This window comes from Manis pentadactyla, chromosome 7 (assembly GCF_030020395.1).
Source record: "Manis pentadactyla isolate mManPen7 chromosome 7, mManPen7.hap1, whole genome shotgun sequence".
Taxonomy (NCBI): Eukaryota; Metazoa; Chordata; class Mammalia; order Pholidota; family Manidae; genus Manis; species Manis pentadactyla.
The window spans coordinates 61,138,093-61,163,623 of NC_080025.1; the positions used below are offsets into that span (position 1 = coordinate 61,138,093).

At 49.3% G+C, this 25,531-nt stretch overlaps 1 protein-coding gene and 1 long non-coding RNA gene across 2 annotated transcripts; both read right to left on the reverse strand.

Annotated features, from left to right (window-relative positions):
- Window positions 1–4,269: 4,269 nt before the first annotated feature.
- Window positions 4,270–8,969, reverse strand: LOC130684270 (uncharacterized). Its single transcript, XR_008998470.1, has 4 exons — window positions 8,798–8,969; window positions 7,331–7,470; window positions 7,058–7,168; window positions 4,270–4,872 (listed from the first exon to the last, which is right to left on the reverse strand). It is a non-coding gene; the product is annotated as an uncharacterized LOC130684270 (long non-coding RNA).
- A 14,454-nt stretch (window positions 8,970–23,423) lies between these two features.
- On the reverse strand, window positions 23,424–24,222 carry LOC130684269 (peroxisomal 2,4-dienoyl-CoA reductase [(3E)-enoyl-CoA-producing]-like). Its single transcript, XM_057504442.1, has one exon. The coding sequence runs from the start codon at window positions 23,886–23,888 to the stop codon at window positions 23,565–23,567; it is 324 nt and encodes a 107-aa protein (XP_057360425.1). The 5' UTR covers window positions 23,889–24,222; the 3' UTR covers window positions 23,424–23,564.
- Between the last annotated feature and the right edge of the window lie 1,309 nt (window positions 24,223–25,531).

A 25,531-nucleotide genomic window follows, 5' to 3' on the forward strand; every position in this document is an offset into this window, starting at 1 on the left:
TGTCCCCACAAGGGTCCCCTGGACCCTCTCACTCCTACCCGCCCTTCACCCCACCTGCTCTTGGTGTCTGAGCCACCCCAATGAGGACACTTCCCTGCAGGACGCCTTCCGGAGGCATGTGCGTTGGGCCCAGTGTTTTACTCAAATAGATGCATTACTAATGATTGAATTTCCCGTGGCAGTGGCCCATCTGTGGTGGAGATATTCAGAGCTAAGGGTGGTTTCTGGAGTTTTCAAAAACCTCCTCCCCAAAAGGCAGCTTTGGCTTGGTCATTCCTGCAGGGCAAGGAGGAGGCAGCAGATAGAGGCTGAGTCTTTCTGGTACCTTCTCAGTCTAAGGCCAGGATGCCTGGGTATCTGCAGTTCAGACTAAGAAGGCACATCTTCTGGGTTCTTCACTGCAGCCCTGGGGCAAGAAGCCCTGGAGAACCAGAGCCCTGGGTTGGAATTCCTCACCAGCTGTGTGACCTTGGGGAAGTTACTCAACCTGTCTGTGCCTTAGTCACCTTATCTCTAAAATGAGGATTAAAATAGCTTTGATCTTAAACGTTGCTTTGTTTTGATTTAGGTGAGAGAAATATAATGTAAAATCAATTATTATTTAATGTGTACAATTCACTGTTGTTTAGCGCATTCACAATGTTGTGCGAATGCCAGCTCTATGAAGTTCCAAAACATTTTCATCACCACAGGGGTTGTTTTTGAGGATGAAATGTGTGAATGTTTGTAAAGCCTTAGAACAGTGCCAGGTGCAGCATGTGCCAAATAAGTGCTCAATAAATGGCAAGAATAATTAGTAAGTGCAGCGCTCATAATAGGTAACACGTGGTAGGCGGGGCTATCAGTTCGCTTCCCTTGGGCTGGAGGAAGAGGGAGTTAGGTTCTCCCTTCCCTCTGGGCCGCATTTTCTACTCTGGGCACCCTGCACCCACCCCGCTGTCACACCCTTCCGCCCCCACCCAGGGTCACGTCCTCACCGGCTGGGGGCAGGGAAGACGCTGCTGGTGTCCAGGAAACCCGGTGCCTCCCCCGCAGCCTCCGGGCTTCTCCTCTCTCCTCCAGGCTCTTCTGTGCCCCGCTCGCTGCATCTCTCACGCCCGTTCCTGCTCCCCGCGCTGTCACCTTCTGCGACGGAGGAGACACACGTGGGGACACGGTTACCCAGGAAGGCTGCTCTCTGAAGCTTTCTGGGACCCCCAGGCGCTTGGAAGAACCCCTCACATGCGCCGGCCCACAGTCAGACCTGTCCACCTATAGGAACCATTTGGGCAGCGTGTTAAACGGGCGGGCTCCTGGGCCCCTCGGAGCGGTACTCGGGGAGCCTTCCCGTTACCCTGCAGTCCGCTGAGGGCGGCCCCGGGAGCTGAACGCTCCGCCCCATCCTTCCAGGAGTGAACATCCTGTCCTGCAGTTACTCTGTGCCGGTTTAAGGCCTTCCATGCTGCAACAACAGCTAAGTGTTCGCGCCCACCTCGCGCCCTGCACTGATGCTCAGGAGAAGCTTGCGAGTTTCCTTGACCACCCCAGGGTACAGCGAGACATCCCTGGACCCCGTCTCTCGAATTCCTCTTCTTGGGGCGACGCAGGAGTCAGGGGCTGTCGTTTGCTGCCACCTTGTGGCAGGCATGGGAACTTTGCGCTCCGTTTCCATTCCTGATAACCTTAACCAAGAAAACGCACTGAGCACCTACTATGTGCCAGGTCCCCAGTCAACTTCTGCGGACCCGGGGGCAGATGAATTAGACAGACATGGTCCCTGCCCTTGCGGAGCTCACAGTCTCCCGGAAGAGACCCTCAATGACCCACAAATAAATACAATGAACGAATAAAAATGATTAAGGGATGTGCACCTGCTAGGAAGGACATAAACGGGGTCGTTATCACAAGATGCAACGATACATTTCCTAACGTGGCGCTCTGTCTCCCTGGACAACCTCTCCCTGCCCAGGACTGCAGGCCACGCAAGGACAGGGGTTTCTGTCTGGCTGATTCCCCCTGGAGAATGGGTGATGTGCCCCAGTTCTGACACATAGTAGGTGCTCCGTAAAAGTCGAATGAATGCATACACAATGGTAAGGCTGCTCAGAGCCAGCTTCCTGGCTCCCCCAGGCCGAACGAACACATGGGGAATGGGAAGGGAGGGCCTGGGAGAGAGGCTTGGTTCCCTGGGGATCCTAGGAGGGTTAGAAGGCTTTGGATGTGAGCTAAAATGAGGATGATGTCAAATGTCACCCTCCCATGGAGGCCCCCAATCCACCCTGTTTTAAATTGTACCCTCACTCCCCTGGCTTCTTGAAACGCTTCACTGCCTATAGATTTCTCCTTGGTGTTTTTTACCATCTCATTTACTATGTATCTGCCTTATTTATTTAACGTCTGTCTCCCCTCCAGAATGAAAACAACACGCGAGCAAGGATTTTGCCTGTTTTGTTCAGTAAGGACTGCCCTGTGCCTGGAAGGCTCGACACCTGGTAGGAGCTCCGTACGTGGACTCGGAGAGAGCGGCGAGTGGGCGGGGCTTCGGGCGGGCCAGGAGGGCCCTGGGCTGTGGCCAGCGGGCAGGGCGGGGCTCAGATCCGAGTGAGGGAAGGGGCCGAAAGTAAACTGTCCTAGGAGGGGCGGAGATGGGCGTGGCAAGGGTCTGCCTGGAAGCAGAACGAGATTCGGGGGGTGGCTTTGGGGGGAAGTCTTCCGAGGCTGCTAGTTTTCGGGGCGGGACCAGTACGGGGGCGTGGTTCACATGGGCGTGACCAATCTGGAAGGCGGGCGGTGCTGGGGTGGGCGGGGCCAGGGTGGGATGGGACCTGTCAGGGACAGGGTAAACCTGGGCGGGGCCAGTGGCAGGGAGGCGTGGGCAGGGCCAGGCCACGGGCGGGGCGAGGCCGGGATCTCCTCTGTCCCGGGTCCTGGAGCGCGGCGTCCCGGCGGGGCTAGCTCCCGCCTCGCTGGCCCCTCCTTGGCAGGCCGGGCCCCAGAGTGCGCTGGACCGGACTCCCCAGGGTCGGAAGCTGCGGTCGGCACTGTGCTTTGAGGCAGGCGGCCGCCGATACCCCGGCAGACTCAGCTCCGCACTGCCCCGGGGCTGTTACCCCGGAGACTCTGAGGGTAAGGTGAGCCGGGCTGAGGGGGTCTGTGCGTGCCTGTGTGTGTGTGTGTGTGTGTGTGTGTGTGTGTGTGTGTGTGTGCATGTGCACATCAGTGTGTGTGCGAATACCTCTGTGCACAACAAGGAATTTGTGTGTGCTTGGAGTTGGGTACGTGCATGCCCCAGGGAGCTATGTGTGTGTACAAAGTCGCCTGTGTGTGCAAGGGCAGTCCCGCGTGGGAGGAGAGTCGTGCATGGGTGTGCATGCGTCTGAGATAGCGCGCGTGGAAAATGTGGCGAAGACAGTGTGTGTATGTCAGGATGTCTTGGAGGAAAATGGGAGGGCGGGTGCAATGATACTTGGGGGGACCGTAGGGTCAGGACGCCTGTGGTGCGTGGGTGGTGAAGTGTAGGAGTGTGAGAATTGCGAATGTGTGCTTCATGAAGTGGCAGTGGGCAGTGCTTTGAGGGCCTCAGTGTGAAGGGGTGGGGACCAAGGAAAGTTCGGGGGTGCTGATTGCTCTTGGAGGGGTGAGTGTGGTCTGGGGTGGTTGGTAATGAAGAGGGCAGGTGTTTGGGGTCTGGCCTGGAGTCATTTGGGGATCAGACGAGTCCCATCACTTTGAGAGGTGGGGAGATGCGTGGGTGGGGCCAAGAAGGGCTGGTCCTGCCCCTTGCACAGGGAGCAACGGGCAGGGATCTCGCTTCTGCCTCACCAGTCACCTGTCACCCAGGCTCTGTGCTCACTGTGCCTGAGTGGCTCCTGTGGGCACTCCTGCAAGAACATGGTGCAGAAGTACCAGCCTCCTCTCCGCATCTGCAAGTACCCATTTGAGCTGGTCATGGCGGTGAGTGACCCCTGGTTCCCTGGCCCCAAGTGACGGTTAGAAGGGGTCAGCTATGCTGCGAATGAGAGGGAGCTCCTCATTCCCCCAGATGAGAAGAGATTATTGAGCTGCTCCACTGACCCGCTAGGTCCAGTTTCTAGCCAATGACCCTCTCTGCCCGGCCATCCCACCTTTCACAAATCCTGGCTCACCGACCAACACACAGGGTCTTTCTTTGTCCTTGTTGAAGCTTCCTGTTCTCTTATCTCAGGCTTCTCTGACAGAAAACAAGGATAACAGGGGCCAAGCCTCTGTTGTCATTTGGTGCAATGATCATAATAATAATGACGATATTTATACTGATGATGCTGACAGCGACTATTCACTGAGGGTTTGCCGTCCTAAGTTTTTACATACGCTGTTTCACTTAATTCCCAGTAGTGCACATTATTCCCATTTTACCTCCACTACATTGAAGCTGGACCAGCACAGGGGATGGCCCCGACGTCTGTGGCCAGGAAGCAGCAGAACCCGGGCTCTCATCTACGCAGCGGGGACTCCAGAGCTGTGATTTTAAACCACAACACCCCAGGTCCTCCCACTCGCACACCCTCTTCACCCTTTTAGGAGGTGGGCACCAGGAGGAGAGGGGCCCAGTGGGCAGGAAGGGTCTGGGAGCAGTTGCTCTCAGGGTGGATTTGGCCTGCCTGTAGGATGTACTCAAGTCGGGCAGCCAGGCAGTGGGGGGCCTAGAACTGGCTCCCAGCTCTCAGCCTCCTGGATGGGTGGTCTTTGCATAGTGGGGCAGGTGCTGGAGACAGGTGGATGTGCCTCTCTGTCTTGGTGCCATCCCTCTGCCTCTTGGACCTTCCCTTCCTTGGGAAAAACGGGCATTGCACGGGGTTGTGGTGGGGAGTGAATGAGATGGCTCCTGTGGGCACTCCTGCAGGAACATGGTGCCTCTGGCTCAGCGCCTGGCATACAATAGGTGCTCACCAAACGAGGCTGTGTCTGTTCTTACACCCCATGTTGGTGTACGTGATCATACTGCAAATGTAAGAAACACCAGACTCCACCCCCAGCTTTCCCACCCCAACCCTCGCTGCTTAACTTCAGCCTTCAGTCCAAGCACCGCATATCCATCGGTGCCATTGTGTGTGTCCTGCCTGCTCCTATTCTATAAATCTACCTACGTATGTATTCACAATCATAAAGGATTAAAAAAAACCTTTTTTTTATTGAAGTATAGTTGACATATGTAAAGGATTTAAAAGCATCACTGGAGTCATCCACACATGTCGTGCTGTTATGTGCAAATGGTTCCTGGTCAGGAAAGAGGCAGTGGCAGGCCTGGGGTTGTGCTGACCAGCTGGGTGATCTTGGACGAGTTACTTAACCTCCCTGTGTGCAGCTCCATGGCCTGAGAGACTATCTCCTTCCCCAGATTGGGAAGTTTTCAGCCATGACCTCCTCAAAGACACTTTCTATCCCTTTTTCTCTCTTCTTCTTCTTCTGGAACCCCTATAATGCAAATATTGTTCTATTTGGATTGGTCACACAGTTCTCTCAATATTCTTTCATTCTTAGAGACCCTTTTTTCTCTCTGTGCCTCAGCTTCTTTGTATTCCTCTTCTCTAATTTCTATTTCATTAATTGTCTCCTCCACCGTATATAATCTGCTTTTAAAACATTCCATTGTATGTTTCATGTTTGATACTGTGTTCCATAATGATTGGATCTCCAACCAGAATTCCTCCCTGAGTTCTTGAATATTTTTCTGTACCTCCATGAGCATGTTAATGGTTTTTATTTTGAAATCCCTTTCAGGCAGATTCATGAGGTCAATTTCATTTTAATCTTTCTCAGGGGTTGTATTCATATTCATAATCTTACTCTGAACCAGGTTCCTTTGGCATTTCATATTTGTATATGGCGCCCTCTAGTGCCCAGAAGCTCTACTCACTGGAGCTGCTCAGGCCCTGGAGCAATGTCGGGGGTCACAGGGGAGCGGTGTTGGTGCCTGGGGGGAGGAAAGAGCTGTTTCCTGCTTCCCGGCTGTTGTGCCTGTCTCCACTGCCTGAACCAGTGGGCCGAGCACACAAGTATAAGCCTCTATGCTTTGCGTTTGTAGTGGCTGTAGACAGGGCTTCCCTCTGGTCGGCTTAATGCCAGGGTCCAGTTTGCCAGTTTGGGAGCCAGGTGGGGCTGGCCAGGAGAAAGATGCAGTAGGCTGCTTATCACGGAGGGGGTTCTTGCAGCTGTGCAGGCAGCCAGGGGGCTGGAGTTCCTGAAGATGGTGAAAGTTCCCAACCTGCTGGGCAGAGGGACCCTGGACAATTTTGTCTACCTGTCCTTTCTCCTGAGCAGTAAGCTCGGCAATCCTTGGCCCTTTAGCAGCCCTCTTGCTGTTAGGAAGTCTCTCAGACTGCCCGCCTTGTTTTTGTCCTAGAGCTGCCGGATATGGATCCCTGCTTTCCACAAGTGGCTGGAATCTCAGTCTCTTCAGGAATTCTGCCTGTCTTAGCTTTCCAACCCCCTAATTACGAGAATACCATGAAAACACCATGAAATGTAGGTTTGTGCTCCCAGAGCAGATCTCCGGAGTTAGGTGTTCAGCAGGCCCAGGCCTCCACTCCCTCCCTGCTCTGTTTCCCTTCCTTCCACCAGAGAGCTGGGGTGGGGGAAGGGCCTGGGTCTCGCCAGGTCACGGCTTTGGTAAGTTAGCCTGTTCTGTGAGATTTATTCTTTTCTCCAGGTGTATGCAGCTTGGAGCAGTTCTCTTTCCTGTTGCTCTTTGAGGATTAGTTTTATTAGTTATATTTTCGTATTATATGCAGTTTTAGGAGGAAGCCTCTGTCTCACCTCTCACACCTCCATCTTTTCAGCTGGTGGTCCAGATGTTTCTTGATTCTGTCCAGCCTCACCAGTGGAACCGTTCAGGTAAAGCAAGGTACCAATCAGGCTCTGCTCTGCCACATCCGGCCTCCCCTCCTGCAGAAAGCCTGAGGCTCTGCTTCCTCCAGGAGAGAGCAGTGGCCTCCAGGGCTGCCCCTCCCTCCCTGCAGGCTGAAGCCAGAGATCTGCTGCTGTCAGTTTGCTTTATGGAACAGGTCAGAGGCTCTTCCCAGCAGGAGCCGAAGTCTACATCCGGGTGAGGGGTCCGGGGTGGGGGCAAGGGGGGTAGGCTACTTCCTGCCGATGTGGTTATCTATACTATACACCTGCGTTTTCTGTCGGGCTCCCAGGGATCTTGATCCTGCACCAGTGGAAAAAGACCTCATCAGGGCAACTACTACCAGACTGCTTCTCTGTGTGCCCTAAGTTATGGAGGGCCAGGCCAGCAGAACACTGGGTGCTTCAACAGGACTTCCCAGGCTGAGTTCCTTGGGAGGCAGAAGGCCCGGGAAGGTATTTTTACCTGGCTTTCCTGTGGTTTGGGAAAAGTCCTGCCAGAAACGGCTCCTCTCTGAGCTCTGCTGCCTATCTGCAAACCTCAGTGGCGCATGACTGCCAGCGAGGTCACATCTTTCTTGTACCCAGAGGGGAAGGGAACGCACCCTGTTAGACAGGAAAATAGATATGAGTGGGATGGAAAGAGAATAAGGCCAGGAAAAAGCCCACTAAAAAAGACCCAGAGTTAATCAGTTAAAGCTCAAAAAGCCATGAGCAACTTGGCCTGGAATGTTTGAATATTCCCCAGAGAAAGGAGGGTACCTCAGCAGAGCCCATGGCTTTATTGTGTTAATCATACAGGCTCAGCTTATGTTTTTAACTTTACCTATATGATGTTTTTTTTCTCCTTTGGCCCTAATCAAGTAGTTTGCAATCTGCACAATTAATAATGGCAAGCAAGCCCAGCATAAACAACATAGAAACAGGCAGGAAGAATTCCATCTTAAAAATAAGATTGGGTCTTAATACCCAGGAAGTTAAGAAGATTCTTAACTTACTCTTTAGCAAACAGACAACTCAGCCCACCTTTGGGGCCAGGCAGGCAGTCTTGGTCTGCTCCCAGACCAAGAAATGTCGGGCTCCCAGGGAGAAATCAGAGCAGGAAGTTCCTTGTGTTAAGTTAGTTCTAAGTATTCAAAGACCACCAAAGAGGTCTGCACCACCAGCCCTTAGTCACATTCCTGAAGAATCCTTAAATGGGGAAACCCCAAAACTTTCAGGGTGCTCCTCTCTCTCTGAGGTCGCCTGCACTTTTTCTCTAAGTAACTTTAAATAAAACTTTTCCTCTGCTCACTACTGTGTCTCTGCCCTTCAATTCTTTGTCATGGTGGGGACAAGAATGGAGAGAAATACACAATGTCTCCTTCCCAACAGTGCCACTGCAGCAGATTCTAGGAAGAACAGAAAACATGAATTCTGGTATTCTGGTATCTCAAATGTGATGGTATTTGGTGCTCTAGAAGCCTGGCTGTGCCAGGGATTCAGGAGTCAGCAAATATGACTCATCTCTACCACAGGTTCTTCAAGTATTCATTCCTCAACATAAAGGAAGGGCTCTTTATTTCTACCTTTCACAGATCATAAGGCAGACAGCAGGGGATAAACCTTGGCCTAGCAGGGGTTCAATGTGTGGACACTAAGGAAAATCCAATCCTCTGAACCCAAGCACGGCTCAGAGCAGCTAAGGAATGGGGCTGCAAGCCAACAGCCGTCTGACTCCCAAAACGATGCTGCCTTCTCCAGCTTTAAGGGCGGCAGGCCCCTCCCTACAATCTGCTCCTGATGAGAGGGTTCTGAAGCTGCCAGGCCTGCACCAGCTCAGGTGTGCCAAGCCAGAGCAGGTTCAACCATTTCAGTGACTGACTGGCATGCTGCGTTCACCTGAGCAGAGGCTGATGGCACTGTGTGTTCCCCAGAAAGCCCTCCCGCTCACCTGGGAAAGATGGTAGGCACAGGAAGTCTGCCAACTTCTCCAAGCACCTCAGCAGCACATGAGTCACTGTGGCTGGGAGGGAGGCTGCGGGAGCAGCAGTCCCAGCAGCAGGCAGGGTGACATTCAGAGAAGGTGGAGTGGCAGGTGGGTCCCTACTCTCCGAGTTCGAGGCAATTTCTAAGGAAGAAAGAAAAAGGCTTGTCCTCCCTGGCAGGGGAATTCTTTCTGGGGGCCTCGCAGAGCACGGGGAGGCTCAGGGACTCGGGGGAACTCGTGCACAAATGCTTCCTCTCAGTCTCAGCGCTCACTGTGCTCGGAGCCCACTGAGAACTCAAGAGGTGGATTTCTCAGAGGAGAAAGAAAAAAAGGAAACCAAAGGGAACCGTCTCTGGAGTGTGAAATAAACCCATATTCCTCACCAGCCTCATCCTTGAAGAGCCTCTTCAGCCACTCCAACTGAGCTTGCTCCTCCCGGTAATACTCTTCGAGTGTGATCAGGCTGCAGAGCACGGGACCTGGAGGCTACCAAGAGAAGAAGGAGAAGCCGAGCCAGTCAGAAGGCAGTGAAACAAACCTGTCCCGACCCTTCTGTTCCTGAGACGGAGGGGAGCCAGGCTGGGGTGGGCAGGGGCGGCTGGACAGGCCATACCGAGATCAGCAGGATCCCTCGCCTGGAGGGCACCAGGGGAAACTTGCGTCGGCGAGGCTGGGAGCTGCTGGGCGTAGGTGGAAAATCCCAGTTCTGCTTCCCAGATGTGGTTGTACCTGCAAATAAAGTATCAGACTTCCTTCCTTCCTCCTCTCTTTCAGAAATGGAGAGGTGTGTCTATCCAGCCTAGTTTTTAATACTGAACTGTCACTAGGCATCTCTGAGATTCTATCTTCCATGGTTTGGGCTCTTGGATGGTGTTGGCAAGATTATTTCTAACAGTCAAGAAGACATGCGGTGGTAATTGCTCCAAATGCGTGCACGTGGTTGCTTACTGTACAGAAATTGCCTGGACTGCTCAGATTCCCCCACCTAGGCTTACCTTACCACAAACCCCCCAGGTGGCCTGGGTTATGCTTTACGAGTCTGGGCCACCTTTCTCCCTTACCAGACCAGGAAGTCCAAAGGACAGAAACGTCTCTCTCTGTAACTACCAGGCCCCACACAAATCAAGGCTCAGTATGTGTGTCCAGTGGGTCATAGTCCATGCGCCCTCCACACACTACCGCCAACACATGCCATGCGTTCATCAACTTACCCTGTTCTCCCTGGGACTGCTTGTCTCCTACCGAGGGAGCTGAGGAGCCAGAATGAGGAGAAAGCTCCTCTCCTCTGTCAGAGGAAGAGGCACAAGTAAGTACTGGATAACTTCTTACACCCTCCTAACTACCGACTGGCCAAAGTCGAGAACAACCATGACTAAGATCCCAGTGTGTCAAGACAACAAATAAAATAAATCAAAGAAAATTCCTAAAGAAATGAAGGAAGGCAGTTCAGAGAAGCCACAAAGACACCTTTGTCTTAAAACAAGCACAAAACAATCTCCAGAACCTTATGTACAACCTTCCAAATTTATGAGCGTTCCAGTCACACCTTTATCTCTAAGAAAGCAGCATTCTAGTCGGGCACCTGGAGGGTCAGCTGGGGTCTAGAATGTGAAGCCTGTTGCCCACTCCCATCAGTCACTCTGGTAACTCTGTCCCATGAGGCCCTTCCCCTTACACCCCAGTCCCTCCCGCTGCAGCATGAGGGGGAGCAGAGGCCGGTGTGGTCACTGTGTGACAACTGCAAGAGACGAGAGCGATTCAGGGCAGCACCGTCGCTGCCCTTCAGATGTGAACTGCTTTGATTCTCCAAGTCGGAGTCTCAGATGGCCTAAGAGCCGAGTGAATTCCCCTCCTTTCCTGCCCTCTCATTAATCCACATGGCAAATCACCGGTTACCTCGTTTTCCTTGGCAGCCTCTCTGCTCTCTGCAGGCTGCACGAAGAGGGGCCGGAGAAGGGTCACGAGCTGGGACCTCTCCTCTTCCAGAGCTAAAAGCCAAACACAAGTCACGTGACTGACCCTATGTAATAACTTAGGGGCCACCGTCAACATAATTCTGTGGCTCTAATCCATCACTGTATGTATATAAAGTCTCCTTTCCAAGTGACTGAAAAACATTTCTTTGTGAAGAGGGGCTTCTGGAAAGTGAGTCAATTGCCAGTATTAACTATGGGGAATGAAGTCGGAAAAAGTAATGGAATGCTAATAAATGGCAGAGGAATGAGCGTGCTTTCCGCATGTCCTGAAGAGTGGAGCGTCATACTCAGTGACGGCGGAGAGCGGGCTCTGACGCACACAAGGTCACTCTGTATTCGTCCACGGAAAGGATAAAGGGACACTCAGAGACTGTTCCTGTGAAGACAAGCCAGTAAGCTAGTTTAGTCTTGCTTCCATTGAATTTTCAGTTTTATTTTATTAAAATTTAAAAATATGCTATTGTGACTCTTGTGACTTTTGCAACATCTATGGCATTTACTGTCACATGATAATTATCCATACAGCCATCCATCCGTGACCAGCCAGGGTTGAGGAGAATCCAGTTCAACAATTAGGGGAAAAGTACTTTCTCTCTACCTCATAGACTGTGCATACACATACAACACAGACGTGATAAAAGATTTACATTTAGAAGTGTAACAAACAAAAGGACTATAACAAAACAGACAAGCTCTTAGATAAGGTTGGGTAGGGAGGGATTGTACGAGAGAGAGAAGACATAAAGCTGACAGACTGTTCCATAAAACTAAGAACCTTTCTCTCTAAAAATATTGTCACATGGGAAAGAGACTTTACTGTACACCCTTTGTGCCATTTGAATTTTCAACCATACTAATGTTTCCATAAACTATAAATAAAATAGGAAACCAAAACACCCTGAAACAAAAACAAAACCATAAGCAACATTAAAAGGCATGTCTTTTCCATTAAACTGATGAATAAATATCCATACCATGTAAAAATGGAGTCTCGCAATTCCATGTAAATATCATGAACATGTCCATTGGAAAGTGGGCAAGGAACACGCAGCAAGGCAACTCACAGAAGCAGCCTGTGTCTCTAGCAGGTAGCTCAGCACTGGAATTCCAGTTTTATTTGCCTAGTTCCTACTTTATAAGGATACTATACCTTCAGACTCTACAAAGAATCTGAAGATAAGTATGACAGTTCCATCATCAAGAAATTTACAATCTGGAAAAGAGACAGGGCAGGACACGAAATGATGACAGCAATGAAAGATAAAGAAGGTCTGTGCCCAGGAGCCTAAGAAGAGACCATGCAGAGTTCAGTTAGAGGAATCAGAGGATGAAGGGGGCACTTGAGATGGTCCTTCATGATTTGGCTTAAAAAAAAAAAAACCACACTTGAAGAAAGGCAAACTTTATAGGCTTGCAGTGGGATGGGCATGTCATTCCAGATGGAGAACAGAACAAGGAAAGGTAAGGAAGCAGGAAAGTATCAGTATTAGGTGCTCTTAGGAGGCATTTTGGTTTGCCTTAATTATGGGGTGTATATAAAGGGATAAGAAGTTAGAAATGCAAGCTTGAGGTTTGGCAATTTAAGGCCATTGCAAACATTTCTGCTTTGGAAAACAGTAGGTCCTGTTAAGACAAATGGAGACACCAATGCCACACACAGAGAGGTCAGAGGACTGTTCACTTTCTGTTACATAATCAGTACCACTTTAATGCTGGTACTAATTTACATAATCAGTACCAGTTTAATGTTGGTAATGATTTATGATGGCAAAGCTAGAACTTCTAATTTGCACAGCTAGGATTTGGGTATTTAATAGTGTTCCTCTGGAAAAATTAAATCAAGTCAAGTAGCTATGCTACCACTCGCTCCAAACATGAGGGCTGCTACCTGGGCTGATCACACTGCATTCAGTATTCACCACCCGTTCTTCCAATGAGGCATCGGGTAAAGAAGGTTCACATATAGTTTCTGCTTCCTGAGACCTGCTTCTGAGAACTTACATTTTCAAACATCACACACCTATAGGGAGCTGCTAACTACTCACAACAGAATATCCAACAACTGTCAGTGTCAGTGAGTGTACATCTTGCCTTAGGTCACAGGCTCCACTGGTAATGGGAACTTTACAACAAAATGTGGCAAAGGCCTAGTACAGTGTTCTAGACAAACCACCTGCTGAGGGTATGCAGCAAATGCTGAAGACGATGAGGAGCACAGCTGTTTGGAGACATGGCGGCACGAAAGAGCTCTAAAGCCATGAGATGTGGTGGGGACAAGACAGAGAAGAGAAGCCCAGAGAAGAGCCTGCCTTCAGGTCTGCATTTTCCCCCAGGTGACTACCATTTCCACAAGAGAAAGCTGCAGTGGGGAGGCTGTGAGCAGCTGTCCCCAGTCTCACAGGGCTGAAGAGACAAAAAACAGAATCAGAGCTTTCCAAAGTGGAGGGGTCCTAACAAAACCTCTGGTTGGGATTGCACAGGCTACACGAGAAGATAGAAGGCAATCAGAAATAAACCAGCCCCCCAAGAACTGACAACTCAGAATCCATGTCAATCCCAAGTAGACAGAGGAATCTGCTCCCACCCTGGCTGCCTGCCAGAGGCAAAAGGAAAACCTCTCTGGAGAAAGGCACCATCACTCAGAGCTTCAAGTTAGTGCTACTTTGTTTTGTGTTTTTCACTGTCTGACAGATAAAACAACACATAAAATCAGGCATGTAAGATAATATTTGACCAAAAACCAGGTGGACAGAGCACAGAAAATTCAAATACTGGAGTTGTCAAGACTTTAGAGGGACAATTTATTGTGATTTAAATGACAGTATAGAGATTCTAGGCAGAAATGGTAGCTATAAAAATGACTAACTGCAATTAGTGAACTAGAAAACTGAAGAACTGATGGTTGGGAGACAGAATGATGGGAAACACGCAGAGACACACATAGGATGCCGTGAAGACGTCTAACATGTCCTAGAATAGTTACTAGAGAGAGGTGAGAAAACAGGGCAGAACAGTATAAAAGATAATGGCTGAGAGCTTCTCAAAACCATCAAAGTCATCAAGCCACACAGTAAGTTCCAAGCAAGAGAAACCACAATGGAGCACTTCACAATAAAATTTCTCTTCAAGTGAAGGTGCAATAGTTACCAAAACTGCACATGTGCTGGCACATAAAGCAAATGCAGAACATTTCAAGGATTGATGAAGACACCATGTGACCCAGCAGAATTAAGCTAAAAGCCAGTAATTAAAAAATAACTAGAGAATTCCCAACCATTTAAAAGTTAAGCAGTGTACTTCTAAGTAACCCATGAGTCAAAGAAGAAATCACAATGGCAATTAAAAAATATTTTTAACTGCATGAAAATGAAAAATCCTTCTATTTCAAAACTAGTGGGATGAAGCTAAAATTGAATTCACAGTAACCTTATAAACATACATGAGAAAAGAGAACAGGCTGAAACCAAGTGATCTAAGAATCCATACTTAAAGCCACAAAGGCATCCTAGCAATTCAAACATGAAGAAAGGGAGAAGGAAATAGTACCTATAAGAACAGAAATTAAAGAAACAGAAAAACATAAGAGAATGGCTCCTAAAATTGGTACTTTGACAATATGACTTTGGAAATGGAACTCCCTTAATCCAATAAAGGTATCTACAAAGAATGTCTATCTATATTCAAATGTCACATGTAATACAAAACTGGAAAGTGCTCCCTCTGAGGTTAGGAAAAACAAGACAAAGATGTTTGCTATCACTTCTGTTCAGCATTGTACTGGAGATCTTAGCCAAGTGCAATAAGGCATAAACAACAATAAAAGGATTGGATAGAAAGGAGAAAAAGTGTCATAATTGTGGACATGACATACATATAAAAATCCTAAAGAATGTACAGATAAATGTTCAGAGTTTAGCAAGTTTTCTGAATACAAAAATCAGTTGCATTTCTAACATCAGCAACAAACTTTCAATGTACTATTTATAACAGCATCAAAAACATACATCTAGGAAAAATTTGATAAAAGATACAAAAAAACCACTACACAGAGAAGTTGATGATGTAAATAAGTGAAGAATGTACGATGTTCATGGATTTTAAGATTAAATACTGTAGAAATATCAATTCTCTCCAAAATAACTGATAGATTAAAGGCAATCCTAATCAATAGTCCAGCAAGTGGTTTTTGTTTTTGTTTTGGTTGAAACCGACACGTTGATTCTAAATTTATGTAGAAATGCACAGGGTCACGATGTAAGAGCATTCAGAAGAGGAATGAGAGAAATGATAGCGTTGGATGACTTATTCTACTAGATATCAAAACATAAAGACTGTATAGCATGGGAAGAAAAAAAGATGGGCACATGTAGTAAAACAGCAGTGGAACAGGACAGAGTCTAGAAATGGATCCATGTATACATGGGCATTTAAATTGCAACTGTGGGATTACTATAGAAATCAAGCATAGAAATCAAATGTATAATCATATATGACTTGATTATTTTTCCTGTAATTCCTGATAAGTGATCAAGAACAGAACAAACAAGACCAAGACAGTTTCTGTGCCCTAATTGTCTTTGCTATTGTTTCAATACCATGTAAGACATCGTGCCCCAGGAGACCGGAGCCTGCTGAGGATGCAGTTTCGAGTTAGTTAATGATTGTCTAGTAAGTCCCCCCCACAGGATTCTATTGTTGTGAACACATATGTGCTCAATAAATACGAAGGGTGCCCTCTCAGCACCACTCTTGCGCTGTTAGGCCTCGAGTCCCCTGGCTGGTCCTTTCAGGTCTCCGGTAACTCATTGTGTCTCCCCCCTTATCTGTGGGTCGGAACCAGGGAGGGACCAACATGCAACAAAGCCGATACTGTGAGCAGTAGGGAAAGGGTGACCCATTCTTTCGGTGAATGTTACAGAATCAAACAGATATTACATGGAAAAATATTAAAACTGATCTTGACCTCACACCATGTAAAAAAAAAATTTTCAGGTGAGGATCTAAATGTGAAAGGAAAAATAATAAAATTCCTAGAAAGGAGTATTGGAGAGGATCATCACGGCCCTTGGCAGGCACAGATTTCCTAAACAAAAGACACTAACCACAAGTGAAATGACTGAAAGAGAATGAAATGGGGGACACTTACTTATAGCAACATATATCATTCAGAAAGCTTGCATCTAGAACATATAAAGAACTTGTATACATCAGTAAGAAAAAGATTAACTTGGCCTGGGTGGTGGTTCCATGAAATGGTTGCACTTATGACACCTATTTTTCTGCACATTCTCTAATTTTAAAAAGGCCATTAAAGAGAGTTTATATGACACACAATGCATGCAATATATAACGACAAAAAGCATGCAAAAAGCACATATGTGATGATCCCACTTGCGTAAAACAGCTCCGCAAGTCTGTATTATAATCAACAAATAAATGCAAAGAACCCACTTCTTCCACACCACCAGGTGAATGTACCTGAGAGATGCCTCCAGTCAAGCTGTAGGAATGGGTAATGGCATTGTGGCTGGACATACGAATGCCACATGTGCACCTGCCCTTCAAGCAGCTCACAGCATAGGTGGAGGGTCTCTTATCCAAGTGGCCATCTGAGCTCTGGGAATTGAGGCCACTCTTCGGAGGCCCAGGCCTAAAAGGGAAATAAAAGGGAAAAACACAGGTGTGCTACTGAAAGGCAGCAACATTGTTTTAAGGCTTCATCCCATGGTCACAAAATCGTTCTAATGTAATGAAAAAGGATAATGTTGTTAATTTTACTGTTAATTCAGCTACACATATCTCACAAAGTCAGAAAGGGAAAGCTCAGTATTTTAAAAATTAAACGTATGATTCTACTTATGTACACTCTAGGAAACGCACACAAATCTATAGTGACAGAATGGGGACCAATGGATGCCTGGCAGCAGGGGCAGGGTGAGAGGAAGGTTTTAAGGCTCCACCGAGGGGCACGGGGAAACTTCTGGCAGGAATGGTGATGTTCAGTATCTTGACTGCGGTGATGGTTTCATGGGTGTGAAATTTAGACAACATAGTTATTGCGGCAAGTTCCTCAAAATGTTCCTCTTTGGAAATCTTCTGCATCCGTGGATGTTTTGTTGCCCTTGTCTAGCTTGGATTAATACTTAGTCTATAGGCACAGACCTGATCATCTACATTTGCCCTCTTACAGCACTAAATTATGTTTTCTACCTTTATCTTGCATCTACCTACCACTTGAGCATCTTATTAAAAAATAATAATAATAAGGGAGAAATGTGGGATTCACATTTAAATCAAATATAAAAATCAAATGAAGAATCATATCTGACTTGATTGTTTATAGTTCGTGATGCATGATCAAAACCGAAAGTTTCTGTGATATGACTGCCCTTGCACTGTTCACCATGTAAGAACTTGTTCGTTGTGCTTCAGAAGATTGGAGACTGTTGAGAATTTGGCTTGGGGTTGATTAATGATTGTGCATTGAGTCCCCTATGCAGAATTTTATTGTTGTTAACAACCATTTGATCAATAAATATGAGAGATGCCCTCTCAAAAAAAAAAAAAAGAATCACTATAATTTTTAACATTTAAAAACTCACATAAGTTTAATTGAAACTTTGATAGAGAAAATGAAAGGAATAAAATACACAGTTTTGCTATACTTAGGAATGAAGAAAAAAGAACCAAGAAATAGGTAATGAAATACAACTCACAATTACTTAATAAATATTGTCTTATGCAATGATGTCTCTGAGAGGTAATTATAGCTCTGGACAAAAAAACCTAAATGATAGAACAATGCATATCTTATATTGAAAAATTTAAATACATATGTAAGTTTAAAACATTTCTATCTATTGAGAGCCAGTAAATCATAGGGATGAAAAGGAAAAATATATAACTAAACAAAGCCCCAACAACTGTGGAACCAACTCAAGTAAAGAATAAGCTGGTTACTTTTAACCAGGAAAATATATATAGGAAAAAATAAAAGTTCATTCACTCTTTTAAAAAAAACAGGAAACTCTAGTAATTATTACTGCATTTATAAATAGCTTGAATTCACACACCAAGCTTCAGTCTCAGCCCTAACCAAGGTACCAACCTCTTAAATGAGGCGATAATTCCTTCCTCTGTGGCTTCTTGTCAGAATTAACTGAGATGAGGCATGTAAAATGTGTATCTTAGTGACTGGCATGTAATACAGGCTCAAAGATAAATGTTTACTATCAACCTTTACATCATTCATATTCAGTTTTCTGCTTTAGGGAGGAAAAGCAAACACCTGAGCAGCCAAGATAAAAGAGGATGGGAATATCCAAAGCTAGAGGTGAGGCATCAAAGGTCTCACTGCTGTTGGGTGGACTATGTGCCCACGTTCTGGACCTGCTAACAGGCTCCTGTTTCTTCAACACTGTTCTTTGGAACAGCAGCTAACTCTCTGGCAACGCTTTTTGGATCTGTGTTAATAACTTTTCTGATCTCACTTTCAAAAGCAAAAGTTAATTTTTAAAATGAGTATTTGCTTTTCTGTGGACTTCTTTAGAGTAGTTACCTGAGAAATAGAAGATTTAGCAAGTTTTAGGTAGAGTGATGACTAAACAATGCTTTGTCAAAATAATATATCCATTTCCTTTTTTTGTTGTTGTAGGGTGAATGAATAAAGCTCCTTAAAAGAAAAATTGAAACAAGAGTTTACTACTTAATTTTTTCAAAGTTTTTCTTATGTCCTATGAAATATTGTTTAGTCAGTATCAGAAAAAGAATCACCCTCACTGATTAAAATAAAGGCTATCATTTATTTTTTTTTAAATTGTTCCTCTCTGATTTCAAAGAGGAAGATGTTACTACACTGATGGGCAGTGACTGCAATGGGGTCTGTGGGGGACATGATAACAGGGGGGAATGTTGTAACCACATTGATTTTTCATGTGAAACCTTCATAAGAGTGTATATCAATAATACCTTAATAAAACAAATGAATTAAAAACAAAAAACAAAAAAACAAAGTCAAGTCCTCGGTCTTGGGAGGGTCAGCGTGTCTTATCCGCAGGAAGGCCTCCAAGGGGGACTGGAGGGAAGGAGTGCGGACCGAGGGGTGAATGGGATTGCGGCGGGCCGAGTTGGCCGGCGGGGCCGGCGGGGCTGGCGGGTGGGCGGAGCTTCCGAGGAGGGCCGGGCGGGCCGGTGGGCGGAGATTGGGGAGAAGTCTTCCCACCAGCTCGGTGAGGAGAAATCCCAGCAGCTTGATGAGAAGGGCTCCCATCAGCTCGAAGAGAAGGACTCCCACCAGCTGGGTGAGAAGAACCCACACCAGCTCTGTGAGAAGCCCTCCCACGACACGGCTCAGAAAACCTCCCATGAGGAGCGATCAGCGAGGTCTGTCCGGTGATCGAGCGAGCGAGCGACCGGAGTCCGTGGCTTCTCTACCAGACTGACTCACTCTGCCAGCGCACCTGGGCCAGGGGCGAGGCGGGCATTGGGCGCTGGCGGGCATTGTGCGCTGGCGGTGCGCGCGCTCCGGGGTCGCCGGGACACGGCGCGCGAAAGGGGTCTCGGGGCTCGCGGCCCAGTGCCCACCCCCCCTGCGGGGGTCAGCGCCTGGGACAAAAATCACACCCACCCTTACGTTGCCTTGAGCGCCTTGACCATACCTTTTTTTTTTAAGTTTTCCAATATATTTATTGTAAAAAATTCATATATAAGTGGACCCATACAGTTCAAACCCATGTTGTTCAAGGGCCAACTCTTTCTGAATATTTTTTAGTATTTTAATGTATTTATTGACTTTTGGTGTACCTCCTTTATTTTTTTAAGAGGTTGTTCTGAGGATTACAATATACATGCCTAATTGTGTACCACCTGCTTATGATCAGTATTTTATCACTTCAAGTAAATGTAGAGGCCTTACCACCATTTAGATCCTTTCACCCTCCCCCTCTTATGTTACGGTTGTTATGTGAATTACACTGACATACACTGACAACCTCACCCAATACTGTTGCCATTTTTGAAGACCAGCATTTGATTCAGGAGATCTAGGATCCGCCCTGAGAACGTGGGGGGCATCATCCAATCAGCCAGCCCAGCCCACAGAGAGCAGGCAGGGGAGGGGCAGACCATCTGCTGAGATGACCATCTTCTGCCCTGGGCTCTCCACAATCACAGGCCAGTCCCGACCTAAACTTCCTCGTATACGTTCCCCACAGGTCTATGGGTTCTTCCCCTGGAGCACCCCGACTCATCCAGTAACAAAGGGTTATTCCTGCCTCCTGTTTCCGGACTCCCGACCCCTGGGGCTAGGCCACCTTGCATCCCAGCCAGTGGCCCTCTCTGTAACCAGAGCCCCTGCTGGATGATGCGCATCCTAGCCTGCAGGGCAGCCGCCAGCGATCCAGGCCGGGGCCTCCTCCCTGCAGGACGGAGGTTGAGCGCTCCCCATCGCCTCTGCTTCCTGCCGCTGCGCCCCCCACCCCCCCAAAGCTGCTGCGCTGTTCTGTTTTCGCAGCAGCCTCACAAGGACCCGCTTGCTGCCTTGCTGGTGGACTTGACACCAACACATTCCGGTCTCTGGGAACAAGGAGCACCTTTAAATAGCAAGGGAAGTCCCTCTGCCGAGTGGCCTCCCACCGGGGATGGTGCTGGGGCCGCCCGCCGCTGCCCTGCCCCTGCGGAGGCGCGGTCCCTCTTCACAGGATGAAGGGGCTTGGCCTGGGACAGGCGAGCATGGGTATGGGGGAAGAGGGCTCAAGCTGGCACTGTAATGGCAGTGGGGACTGACCGAGGGCGAACAGACCTTGCAGAGGGAGGCAGCTCCCTGGGGACCCGGCCATGCCAGCGCCCTCCCACTGAGGCCGGGGTTCTTGTTTGCGGAGTCGAAGAATGAGCTTAGCAGTCAAGGTAGGAGAGCCAGGAAGACTTTTATTGAGAGAGACAGTGAGAGGACAGACAGAGTTCCTGGCTCGGGAGAGACCGGGGGTGGGGGGGGTGGGGGGGGTTGGGGAACAGGAGAGCCGGGGGTGGTGCGTTGTCTAGGGGTTTTATAGGCGGTTGAGAGACAAAGAGCTGGGGATGCAGACCCACCAAATGGTCTCTAAATGTTTATTTTTAAGGAGACACTAGGTTTCTTATCAGGTTTCCAGACTATTTTGCAGAGTTTGCGTAAGAAATTTACTGCTTTGATTCTTTCTTACAATAGCAGTTTCTTGGTTTGGGAGCATATCAATCAAGGCTGCTTGTCTTTGCTTTCAGGGTGAGCTGAGTTATTGTCTGTTTGTTAAATAGTAAATTAAGAATCTTACTTCTTCTTATCTTTAAGATGGAATCCTTCCTGCCCTTCATTATGTTGTTTACTGCTGGGCCTGTTATATTAATTGCCCAGGTTATATATTCCTTGATTAGGGGCTGGAGGAGGAAAAGCAGCATCTGGGTAAAGTTAAAGATAAACTGGGCCTTTTAGCCGCTAAAGTAAATTTTACAATAGCCTCAATTAATTGATACAAACAAGACATGGGCTATGCTGAGGTATTTTCCTATCTGGGAGATGTTCAAACATTCCAGGCTAAATTACTCCTGGCTTTTTAGTTTTAACTAATTTTCACTGAAGAATGGTTATATTCCTAGTTTGATATTTTACTTTAGAGAATTAATGTGACTCTGTCTTTGCTTAATTGTTTAATACGGAGTTTTGGTAGGGGTCTTCTTCCAGAGGCCCTCACCCTGCTCTGACTACCCCCACGGTCTCCGTCTCACCACCAAGGGAGCACACGGCCTCTTCTTACCTTGGGTGGGCTCCACCTGCCTGAAGACGGGGCTTCGAGCATTAGGTGGGAAGCATTTTCTAAGTTCTTCACAGAAAAAGGGCAGGAAGGAAATGTACCCAGACCTCTAATGACTGGATCACCGGGGAGTCTTTCCAAGTGTCTCACCTTCCCTTCCAAAAACTTAAGTGAAACCCAATCAATAGACGTTTTTATAGTAAAAAGAATATTCTTTAAGGAAATGCATTTTCTGGCAAAACTGTAGGGCCTATTTTTATGCAAACGGCTGGTACAGACAGGGAGGGCGCCTTGCACAGGAACACAGAAACAAGCCCCAGGGTCCAGTGGCTCCCTTAGATCCTGGCCTGGAGGTCAAAGACTGATCATAGAAGGAATAAATGAGGGATCGTAACTTCCCAACCCTCCAGGGCTTCTCTTTGCTGAGCAAAGGTCCCAAAGTGGAAGAGCAAAGAAGGAAGGCGGGAGCCTGAAATGACCTTCTCTGCACCCAGGTGGCAGGAGCCTCTGGGGGTGCCTCCTAGACACAGGCAGAAGAAAGGCCAGCCCAGAGGCCACAGGGCAGGTGGTAGTACAGGCCCTGCCCCGGGTCAGGGGACACCCCAGCAGCGTGGGTACATCTCTACTCTTAAGGGAGTTCTGGAATGCTGACCACCCCAGACACCCTCGTGCAGGCAGGTCAGCAGGCCGGCCTCCCTGCCTCGCTACTCCTGCCTGAGCACAGGAGAGAGGGCTCCAGGGAGGGACCGTGGACACAGCAGGGGCCCTGAAGAAGGGCCAGTCTCTACTTCAGAAATGCTGCAGGGATCATCAGGTCCATGCTCTTGGCTGGAGGGGAGGCGGGTCCCACAGGAACCCTGAAGAAGCATTCCACAAATCCAAGACGGGCTGTGGACCAGCCTCCCCTTCAGAATGCCTCCTTTGCTTCAGCTGTCCAGCACCTGTCAGAAAGGCCAGCCGACGCCTGGTTACAGGGGAGGACCAAGGGGCCCCGGTGCCGGCCCCCTGCACAGCCCCCCGGGCTATGTCAGAGCCCACAGTGGCTAGGCTGGGGCTAGCAGGATGTGCTGTTCCTCAACAGTGCCCAGCGAGGACAGCAGGCAGCCCAGCCTGTGCATCTCCTGGGGCACAGACTCCCACATCCCCTCCATCCCCCCCAGAGCTTTCCAAGAGTGGTCCTCAGCCCAGTGATGGAGGTGCCTGCCCAGGGCCCACACCTTCCCGCCAACTGGCTGCCCGCATGCCACAGGCACTGAGAATATGTCTGCGAGCAACCAAACACAGAGGGCCTCAAAAAGGTCCCTTCTCGCCTGACCTGTGCCCACCAACAATCCCACCTTCAGGGAGGACTGGGTCATTGTAGAGCCTGCCCCAACCATGGCTTCAGGGTGTGAGCTCTGGGTGGGGCAGGGGCATGCCACCACATCTACCCCCTGGATGGGGCAGAAGCCCACTGAAGTCCTAGAACATTCCTGCCAAAGCCCTGTGATGGGGATCCTGGAAGCACAAGCACCCCTCAGCCCTCCCAGGGCAAGCTGCTGCTCAGAGAGCCCAATGAGCAGCCTCAGGGGCCGGCCACATGGGCCAGCAGGGAGGACGGGGGGCAAGGGGCAATGGCACCCTCCCTCCACCGCCACGGGCCCAGCACACCTTGCCTCCAGAGAGGGCCCAGGGAAGCCCCATAGAGGAGGGGGTTCCAGCACCTGTCCTGTGTGCAAGGCGGCCCTGGTCTGGGATGCAGCTCCATCAAGCTGGCCCCCTCCCAGTATCACCTTCCCCAGCCTTGCCCTACATATGGCCCGGGCCATGGGGAGGTGGAAACACAAAAGTGCCTGAGAACACATCTAAAATGCACCCAAGGGACAAAGGGAAATCACATCAGAGCCTAGTACAGTGACCCTCGCCCATCGGGTACGGTTTCGGGAAGGGGGCCAAGGACACAGTTGACCCCGGAAGGGGGGAGTGGCACATCACCTAGAGCTTAGCAGAGGATGCAGAATCCTCCAGCAACTTGACGTCATTGGGGAACGTCAGCCCCGCCCCGCTGGCAACCACCAGCACAGCGCCCCTCAGGTGGGATGTCAAAGGGCTGGCCAGGTAGGGTGCGCTGTGGGCGACCTCTGTCTTGTCCCCTAGCCTCTGCAGGGGGCTGCCCAGGACCTTCATGCTCATGCTGGCCTGGGAGCCGCCCGGGAGGGCAGCAGGACGCTCAGCCCCCGTGAACTCCATGGCCCCCCACCCTCCCCTGCCCAGCTCCCTCCCAGATACATCCGGGAATGTTGTGGGCGTGAGCAGCATCCTGGGGGAGCAGGTGCTGACCAGCTACAGGGCGGCACCACCACAGAGCCAGCACAAGACTTTCTGACGTATACCCTGCCAAGGTTCTAGAAGCTTCAGTGGGTGCCTCATCGTGTGCCTGGCTCACATCAAGGGCCGTGGCCCTGTAGCCTCTACCTCCAGGGAGCAGCTGCCCAAGTCCAGCTGACCACAGTCCCTCACGGATGTGCACTGATCACGATTGGCCCTGACTTGGCTTGGGGACACTCTGCCAGCCCCAGGGAGCCATGACGACTCGGCACTCATGCCAAGCTTGGGCACTGGGGAGCACCTGTGGGGGGCCTGGGCTCCCCGAAAACCTTACCTAGCTGCCAGAACCCCTCTGTGCCACTGATGGGGCCTGGAGCAAGGCTGTTGACACAGATGTTCTGGGGACCCCACTCCACAGCCAAGTGCCTCATCATCGCATCTGCACGGAAGGAAGGGAGGCATGAGGGAGAAGCAGGGCTGCTCTGCCTCCTGGGGGCGCTTGGGTGCAAGTGGGGGCTCAGGGCTGAGGCCGGGCGTCTCCACTGCCCATCGCTGGACTGAGCATCACAGGGACACTGCAGGCCTCCTGGGACAGACAGGAGGGGGACTTGACAGGAACCCAGGCAGCACACCAGGGGAGGGCCCTACCCACGGCTGCCTTGGCAGAGCCTGCTTGCTCTTGGAGCACCTGCCCTTGGGTACCCAGGGTCACGGTGATGCTCACAATCACCCCTCCATGGTCCTGCAATACACAAAGCAGGCGATGAGCTGGCAGCGAGCGGAGGGGCAGCCCGGCCCAGAGGACACGCACCCAGAAGAACCTCTCGTAAAGCACCCCAGTCCCAAGGCATTGATCTCCATCACAGTCTTGAAGGCATTGAAGGACAACACGCTAGCAGGGCACAGGAAGTTTCCAGCCGCACCTGTAGGTGGAAGGAGACAGCAGATTGTGCCGGAGCCCTAGGTAGAGTCCAGGCTGGACAGGAGGAGAGACCTGAACATTTGGACAAAATCCTGAATGACAGGGGCAGGGTGGACATAATGGGTTGTGTCCCTCAAAAAGCTACATTGAAGTCTTTACCCCTGGGACCTGCACATTTGACCTTAGTGGGAAATGCAATCTCTGCAGATGTAATCAAGTTAAGATGAGAGCATAATCTATTCAGGTGGGCCTAACGCCAAGGACAGGTGTCCTCAAACAAGAGAGGATACAGACACACAGGGAGATGGCTGCGTGAAGGAGGAGGAGGCAGAGGCTGGAGCGAGGCGAGGGGCGCCAGGACGCCAGCAGCACCAGAGGCTGAGAGGGGCCAGGACAGAATCCCCACTGGGTGCTTCACAGGACTGCAGCCCTGCCAGCACTTGGTTTCAGGCTTCTGGCCTCCAGAACTGGGGAAACAACTTCTTGTTTTAAGCCCCACAGCTTGCAGTCCTTTGGCAGCCACAGGAAACTAATATACTGGACGTTTTAAGAAGGAATTTCAGCAAAAAGTGAACCTTAAATTAAGGACTATGGTTAACAATATGTGTCAATATTGGTTCATCAATATAAAAACCCCAAGGTGTTAACAATAAGGAACCCTGGGAGGGGCAATTTGCAGAATTCTGTGTACTATCTGCTTGATTACTCCGTA

Bases quoted from the DNA above. Each gene is read 5' to 3' on its own strand.
- LOC130684269 (XM_057504442.1), bottom strand. From the start codon at position 23,888: ATGCTGCTCACGCCCACAACATTCCCGGATGTATCTGGGAGGGAGCTG.